Below are 8,269 nucleotides of genomic sequence, written 5' to 3'. Positions count from 1 at the left end.
TGGGCACACCTCGGTTGGCCAGGTCCACCTCGTGGACCTCGCCGCTCGTGTCCCCCTGGGGGCCCTGCGGGCACCGCCATTTTAATAGCGGGACTCCCCCCCCCCCCCTTTAATGGCCCCCCCCCCCCCTCCCTCCCTCCCATGAACTCCCTCGTTCGCATCTCCCACGAGCCCTGGTCCCTCGTCGCCCCTCCCCCCCAGGGGCCGGCGACCCCGCAGGATCCGCGGCACGCGGACGCGTCGTTCAGCCCCCTGGTGCGCATCGTGTCAGAGTTGCGCCGCGCGCCGCTGGGCAGGCCGCCCCCAGGTGTGCGCGGCGGCACCGGGCCCGGGGGGGGGGGGGGGGGGCACGCCAGACAGCTGTCAAAGATCTGGACCCCGATGCGTCCGCCGCGACACGATAGGCGCGGCGACAGTGGCGCGACACGACGGGTCGACCCTGACGCGGCTGCTGCGGCCTGCGCTCTCGCCCGAGGCGCGCGTAGCCCTGGTGTGCTGCATCGACCCATCCGAGGCGCACGCAGAGGAGGCTCTCGATGTGCTCGGCTTTGCATCGCCGGCGTGACCTGAAAAGTGTCGTCGTTTGTGATCTGTGATAAGAGTATGATCTCTGGGGGGGCGCGGGGGCCCTAGAGGGTACCCATGCGGGGGGGAGAAGGGGTCCCCCAGCCCGACGCATGCGCCGATTTTTTCTTTTTTATTTTTCTTGTTTTCATGGGAAATCGGTTGCGGCCATGCTATCACGACTTGCGACAGCCTGTCGGCGCTGCTGACCGTGCCATGCTGCACAATTGATCACCTGCATAGCTCGCGGCCTTACTCGCTTTACGGGGTGTGTGGACCCTGAGTTGACCAGGGGTTGTGCGCTGGGCCCTCCTGCTCGGCTCCAGCCAGTAGACAAGTCTTGTCATCAACAGAGTAGATGGATCTGACCTCGGGGCCGATGTGACCAAGCGCTGGTAGCGTGGTTTAACCTCACACCCATGGTCTCACAGTGTGCCGGCAGTCGCCGAGCAGTGTCGCTCACACAAGCCGCAGCACAAGTGACTGAGGGCCAGTGAGGGCGAGCCCATCGCTGTCACAGCTGTGGCAGCCGCACAGTAGGCTGTGTCAACGGTGCAGAGTGCGTGAGCAGCAGAGGAGCTGCTCTCCAGGCTTCTGTCGCAAAGAGCTGCATGCCACCGAAGGCGCTGTCGAGGTTCGCCGAGCGCGGCGGAGGTTGGGGGACACCGTCACCGACGAGTGCGTTGGAGTATTCACTCCGGACAAAGACGGGGACACAGCGGACGGTGCGGGGTGTGTCCCCGTCATAGCGGCGAGGCGCGGGACCGTCTGTGGCGAAGTGGGTCGCGTCCCCCGATTTCCTCAACTCACGGTCCACGCCCTTTACGCTGGGGAGATGTCGGGAGATATGGGGAGATGCGGGGAGATACGGGGAGATGTTCCGCTTCTAGGGCAGCTGGCCGGCGCGGCGCCCGGCGGCGCGGCTGAGGGGAGCGGTCTCTTGCCGCCGCCGCCGCCCGGACCTGCCACACGCAAACAAGTGAGCAAGTACAGAGAGCACTGTGCATACCCCCAGGTGTGCGTGAGAGCATGGTGCGTGTGCGTGAGGACATGCCACTATGAGATAGAAGCGAGGGAGCCACAAGACCATGCTACGTATGAGAGGAGGGAGCCACAAGATCATGTCACGTATGAGAGAGAGAAGCGAGGGAGCGACACGATCATGCTAGTGTGCGTGAGCATGTGCAGGAGCGGTGAGAACCTCCCGCCACGACGCGGTCGTCGCCAAATTGAGCGTGGCCCTAATAGAAGTGATCAAGATGGGCAAGTGGGCCACTTCGTGCATGATCACGGACAGCGGCCGAGGCTACTACACGCGGGGTTCCCAATACTACGCAGCGGGCTCTGACTGTGGGTGTGGCCATAGCTTGTTGTTGAGTAGGAAATCCGATCCCGCTCTTCCCGATGGCAAGTATGCGGCTAGGTACTGCCCCCATCGTATCCTCGTCATTCGTGTCGAAGGACTTCAGGGCGGATATTGCAACCCCAACACCGTTGGGTAGATTGCTGACCTTTCTCGCGGAGGCTCGCCGTGGCCCCACACCGCCGTCATCGGTGATGTTAGCCACGCCACCATCTACCGTGCGACATGCGCTCGCCGGCATCGAGCGAGCAACGTGTTCGACCGACCGGCTTGCTGTGCGGACGGCTTCTTGTGGCTCTCGTCGAGAGCGTTTTGGCGGCACGGCGGGTGGGAGAATATGTGTCCTCTGTGATGTGTCACTGTGTACGTCACGTCGGTCTCTTGACACGTTCCTACTTTATAGGCTTCCCTCCTCGAGCAGGCCATAACGGCCCCTTATGGGCGTTGGGCCGTCGAAGAGGCCGTCATACTCCTCCGGCCTCGCCCCCCCTTCCCAACCCTCCCCTGGCTCAGGCTCCTCATCCTCGCGGCGCGCAGTGCGCACCCCGCCCCGATGCTGAAGAAGATAGCCTGAGTAGCTAAAACTTAGCTCGGCTCCCGCGTTCCCCCTTTAGTTTTCCCTTTTTCGGGGGCTTAGTCTTTTTTTTACGAGTAGTAGTCACGAGCGAGTAGTATATTTCAAATAGACGTCTGCAAGCATGTGAGAGACGGCGCTGCAGGACGTACTGACCGACTGTGCAACGGATTTCTGTCGCTGGGACCCATGGTTTACAATGGAGCAGCATGCGACATATGGCCACATATGGATTCCATAGCTCATGAAACTCATGTGTGTCTGTGTGGAGGGAGCACAGCGCTCACCTCACCGTCAACCATGACGACCTTCATCCTTTCCGACTCCTCGCCTCTATTCTGTCAGCCAGCAACGAGCCGAGTTGCATGGCGGTGAGGCTCCTCACCAAAGATCATGCTGGCATCCTCCAACGCCATCCGAGCTGGCCAACGCTCACTTTTGAGGATCGATCGCCCATGAGGCAGCGAGCAGACAGCCACATGACGGCGGCGGCGGGGAGGATCATGGTGGCCGGCGTGGCGATCATCATCATCAGCATCAGGACAGCCAAGGTGGCCAGGACGAGCGTCAGCAGCAAGAAGCCGTGCTGGCCCAGGTTGGCACGGAGCCGCTGCGTGTCGACGACGAGGCCGTCGATGTACTCCACTCGGCGGCACGCGTTCGCGTGTGGCACACGCACACCAAACCATCCGCCAAGCGCGCACTTGACCGCCTCAAACGTGTGGCGTGCCAACCAGCGATAGCTCGAGCAAGTGATGCTGCTGGCGCTGTACAGTCCAGTCCAGTCCACGAGCGTGAGCTCGAAGAACGGCGTGAACGTCGCTGTCTGGCGCACTTGCTCGTACGCGTCGAAAGACGTGACCACGCCGTCGACGACCGGGAAGCCGCCGTGGACGAGGACGGGCGAGTGAACGCCGCGCGCCGACACGTGCGCGATCGACGCAACGCGCGCCGAGCGGGCTCGATGCGCGCGCGCCGCAGTGGCGGAGGCGTTGGGGCGGGACGCGCCCGCGGCGTCGAGTGCGACGAAGACGGCGTCGCCCACTTCGAGCTTCGCTGCAGGCGTGAGCTCGCGGCAGCACGTGGGGCCGACTGGCAGCCTGTGCTCGGCGGTGACGGAAAGGGATGCCGCGGGGGATGCCGCGGGGGCGCCGTCGTCGGCGACGAGGGTGAGCAGCAAGTATGGCGCCCAGACGTCGGGCGAGGCGATGGACATGACGGAGACGCGGTCATAGTAGAAGCGACCACGCGAGTCCGCCGCCAGGATGGCGTCACCCGGCTGCAATGCGTCCACCGTCACGGGCTCTGTGTGCCGCTCCTTCGTCAGACGCGTCACGGTGGCGGCGGAGGGGAAGCAGTCAACATTCGATCTTGTGCCGCTCTCGCAATACATGTCACCACTGGCCCATCCTAACTTGCACGAGCCGTACGGATCATCCGGAGCCTTCACGCCCGCCGGCTGACCAAATCCTGTGCAGCACGGCTTGATTTTCCGACAGTGGTCCGACTCGCCCAAATTCGGATAGCAGCGGTGGCCTGTCGCCGTCGACCAACCACACCCCCCCCCCATTGACTCCTGACATTCAAGCCAGCCTTCAAACACCGAATGCAGTCGGCGGCCCTGGGTCTCCATATATAGAGAGAGATTTTGCGGGAGCGGCGGGAGAGGTTCGCGGGCGGCATCGGCCCTGCGCTTGTCCGCCAGCGCGCACAAGGGCTCGACGCAGCGAGGCGGCTCCTCCGCACTCCACGTCGCACATTTGGACGGGTCCGACGGGTGGTCGCAGCCGTCGTCGCTTTCGAAGCAGTGGTACAGCTGGCAGAAGCCGTCGTCCTGCAGCGCGCTGCGCGAGCTGAGCCGGCGGCGTTTGACTTCGGCCCACTCCTCCGACGCAGTGAGCCGTCGCAGCTGCGTGAAGTGCCCCTGCCCCAGCAGCACCTCGCACGTGGCCGCAGGGCTCGCGCGGTTAAACGCGATGGCGTAGTCGAGCGCGCGACCGCCCGTCGTCTCGGCCAAACTCTCGATGTTGACGATGGTCGTCCCCGCCTCGTCGGGGAAGGTGTGCTCCCCCGTGATCCGCCCGCCGTACCACTCGTAGCCTGGCCCGTTTGAGCCGTTGGAGTACAGTCGTGTCGAGTACGTCATGTCGCCGGTGGCGAGCGCGAGCTCATACGCCTCCTGGCACTTGCTGAACGGCGCCTCCGCGACGCTCACCGACTCGTACGTCGGCACGGCGCTGCCGTTGACAGCCACGAGGCGTCGCAGCCGGCGGTTGCGCTCGAGGAGGGACGACATGTCCACCTCGCTGTGCCCCGTATGCACCGTCTTGCCGCTGGGCGTGCGCGCGACGCCAAGGGAGGCGTCGGTGCGGAGCTGCTGTGTCAGCTCGATGGCGATGAGCGACATGGCGAGCATGCCAACCAGCGCTATGGATAGCGCGAGCAGCAAGATGCACGCGGCGAGCTTGAACCGGGCCGCCTTGCGTTCAGAGCGCTGTAGCTCGGCATGCAGCGCCAGTGCCTCAGATTGATCGAGCAGCCCGTCCTGGTTCTTGTCGTACTTGCTGAAGACACCGTCGACGCCGACGCTGTCGGGCGCAACGCTTGTCATTGTTGCCGTCGTCTGTTACGCAGCGCCCCGAAAAAGTTTGCGAAACAAATTTCGTTTCGCTTCGACGACCCGCAACCAGCAAAGCTGTGTTTCGCCTTCCCATCAATCAATCAATATGACCTGAGAAGATGTGGAGATGGGAGAGCAGCAGCAGCAGCATGCAAAGTCTGCCGCGCCTGGGAGACATACGCGGACGTGGGAAGCATTCCACCCCGATCAGACTGGGCTACCCCGAGGGGAAGCGAGAGGTTCTACTCGTGCGAGATGTTCATGATCGAGTCCGCGCAGCGAGAAGAAGGAGGACGGCTTGAGGTCGCCCTTGACGGCCTCACTAGAGCCGCTTTTTGTGCGGCCCGAGCTCCGTCTTGGACGCCTTCTTGTAGCAGCTCGCGCCGCCGACGGGCAGCGTCGAGAGGATGGGGGCCTTGAAGAGCTTGCAGCGGGACGCCTTGCCTTCGACGGCGTACTCGAACCCTGCGCGGGCCGAGGCGCGGTGTGTGTTGCGCCCCAAGGGGGAGGAGTTTGGGGAGGGGGGGGTAGGCGCACACCGGTGCAGCCGAGGGTGTAGAGACACACTGTCGTGGCACCCCATGTGCCCCGCTCGATACCCCAAAGCTCGTCAAAGTTGCCCTTGTTCTTTTCGTCCGTGCGGCAGACGCCTGTGCGGCAGGGCGCGTGTGGCGGCGAGGCTAGGACATTGGGGATAGGTGTGTGTGTGTGTGTGTGGTGGTGGGGGGGGGGGGGGGCACCCGAAGTGCTTAGGAGTTGGAGGTACGGGTGGTTAATCGCAAGTTGCGTCGCAATCGAGCTGGCAGACGGCGACGGCGGCGGCGACGACGAGGCGGAGGGAGGCGGCGGCGGCGACGACGCGGACGGAGGTGGCGGCGACGGCGACGCGGACGGAGGCGGCGGGGATGGTGGCGGGTGATGGCGTGGAAGAACTGCGCGTCCGGGAGGCCGCGGAGGGAGGCGTACCCGGTCGAGGGCCTGCGTGGAAACACGGCGGCGAGGAGGCGAAAGGTGTGCCGCAGCGGGGCTCATGACGCGGTTGTGGCCATGGGGCAGGCTTTTTACATAGCACCCCTCTTGGGCTTACTAACGTACTCTCGTACCACGCTTAGAGGGCTGTGGGCGTCTAGTGAAGCTAGGCGGTCGCGATTGCTAGGCGCAGCGCGTGACGCGTGTGTGTGGTTATATCTCGGCGCTGGGGGGTGAACGATAGGAGCCCGAAACGTCCACGCAAGTATGCTCGGCGGCTCGTCAGAATGGTTTTTTAAGCGTTGTGTCATCGTGCGCCCTCCGCTCTCGCCTCTCTCCACCACACCGACATAGAGAATGACAGCGTGTCAGAGAGAGCAGCACACAATGGCTTTCGAACACGCGCGCACGGCGCGTCGGCGGCGGCGGCACAGAGATGCATCCGGATTGCCAATGGACTGCGTAGGAATCAAATGACCGACCCGTACGCATGAGTTCGTTCACGGTTAGATTGTGTGAAGGCGTCGAAGAGCGCCTCCGGTGTGCTGGCCTCGAGCGCTGCTGTCGCGGGGGTGGCTGGCAGCGGCGCGCCTCGCTCCGTGGCGAGCTGCGACCGCAGCGCCTGCGCTAGTGCGTCCTGTTCCGCGAGGCAGATGAGGAGCTCCTCGTGCTCCTCCGTCAGCTCGTCCAACGCCACCCGCCTCTCCTCCGCGGCGGCCGAGGCGGCATCCGCCTTGCTCCTCGCCTCATCCAGCGCCCGCGACAGATCGCGCGCCTCCGCCTCCGCCTCGGACCGCGCCGCCTCCGCCGCCTCGGCCGCCGCCTGTGCAGCGGCGACGTCTGCACTGCTCTCCGCCGGCTCCTCATTGCCCAGAGGCGCAGCCCCGGGGGCGGCCTCGCTCTCGGCGGCGGACGCCTCTAGCGCCTCGACGCGCTCGCGCAACTTCTCGACCTGCACGCGGTAGCCGGCTGCTTGGATGCACGCCGCCGCCGCCTCCGCCGCGGCCGCAGCCACCACGCCGCCGCGTGCGGCCTCCGCTTCGGCGAGCCGCGACTGCGCCGCCTCCGCATCTGCCTTGGCCGCCTCCGCCTCCGCCCTCGCCACCTCCGCCTCCGCCTCCGCCTCCGCCGCCTCTGCCCTCGCCGCCTCCGCCTCCGCCCTCGCCGCCTCTGCCTCCCGCGCGACGCCCTCGGAGTGAGCCTCGCGCAGCTTCATCTGCAGACGCAGCCGCCCCAGCTCTTCGGCGGCAGCCGGCTCCAGCGCGGCGTCGGGCACCGCTGCGGCGCCGCCCGCGACGTGGCGGGCATGCTGCCACGGCAGCAAGCCCCCCGTCGGCGAACCAGCGGGTGGCGGCCCCACACCGCTCGGGTCGGCGCCTCGCCTCGCCGCCGCCAGCTCGGCGTCTCGTGACGCGAGCGCCGCAGCCGCGCTCGTGTACGCCGCCGTCATCGCCTCGAGCTCCGCCCTACTGGTCGCCGCCTCGGCGCCGCCTCGCGCCGCCTCCTCGCCTGCTCTCGCCGCGGCGGCGGCCGCCTCGCCACGCTCCGCGTCGACGGCCGACTGCAGCTCGCGCAACTCCTGTTCACAGCCAGTGGTGTGAAGAGACGCCGTTCACAGCTGCCCGTCCAGCTCGTACATCGACCGCTCCTCGCGCAGCCTGTCCGCTTCCTTGGAGTGTGAAGCGGCAACCTCTGCCGCCGCCAGCGCCGCCGCCGCCTCGGCCGCGGCCGCGCGCGCGCCGGCCAGCTCGGTGCGAGCCGCGCCGAGCTGGTCCTGCAGCGCGGCGTTCGCCGCGTCCTGCGAGCGGATGATCTCCTTGAACTGCTCCAGCACGGCACCCTCCGCCTCGTCGCTCGGGCGCGCGGCGCCCTCGCCTCCGGCGGAGAGAGGCGGCGCCGACCCCTCGCTCGCGCGCACCGCGGCGGCGTTGCGCGCAGCGGACGCCGTCGCCGGAGTGAGCGGCTCCGTGGACAATGCGGGCGGCGTGCCTATCGTGGACGTGTCACGGACGTGTCACGGACGTGTCATGGACGTGTCATGGACGGGTCCGTGGGCGAAGCGGGTGGCGCGCCTGGCGGCGGCAGAGAGTACGACTCGAGGATGCGCGCTCGCGTCTTGCGGTGCAACGCCTCGAGCAAGCCTGCGCAAGGCGAGCCTCGTGGGTGGGGTGGGTGGGTG

At 66.3% G+C, this 8,269-nt stretch overlaps 2 protein-coding genes across 2 annotated transcripts in view; one reads left to right on the top strand and one right to left on the bottom strand.

Moving 5' to 3' along the window:
- EMIHUDRAFT_451413 (hypothetical protein) overlaps positions 1–717 on the top strand; it is a gene marked incomplete at its 5' end in the record, with an annotated part of 4,676 nt that extends 3,959 nt beyond the window's left edge. The window contains 2 exons of the mRNA XM_005769805.1: positions 202–255; positions 405–717. Of these exons, the coding sequence (XP_005769862.1) occupies positions 202–255; positions 405–565 (215 nt within the window). The 3' untranslated portion in view covers positions 566–717. The remainder of the gene's footprint in view (positions 1–201; positions 256–404) is intronic.
- Positions 718–5,443: 4,726 nt separating this feature from the next.
- The window catches only part of EMIHUDRAFT_210142 (hypothetical protein), a gene marked incomplete at both ends in the record, with an annotated part of 3,371 nt that continues 545 nt past the window's right edge, over positions 5,444–8,269 (bottom strand). The window contains 5 exons of the mRNA XM_005769804.1: positions 5,444–5,586; positions 5,661–5,771; positions 6,595–6,835; positions 6,929–7,042; positions 7,277–7,472. Of these exons, the coding sequence (XP_005769861.1) occupies positions 5,444–5,586; positions 5,661–5,771; positions 6,595–6,835; positions 6,929–7,042; positions 7,277–7,472 (805 nt within the window). The remainder of the gene's footprint in view (positions 5,587–5,660; positions 5,772–6,594; positions 6,836–6,928; positions 7,043–7,276; positions 7,473–8,269) is intronic.

Source organism: Emiliania huxleyi (assembly GCF_000372725.1).
Source record: "Emiliania huxleyi CCMP1516 unplaced genomic scaffold EMIHUscaffold_41, whole genome shotgun sequence".
NCBI classification, from domain to species: domain Eukaryota; phylum Haptophyta; order Isochrysidales; family Noelaerhabdaceae; genus Emiliania; species Emiliania huxleyi.
This window is presented reverse-complemented; position numbering and strand designations above follow the sequence as displayed.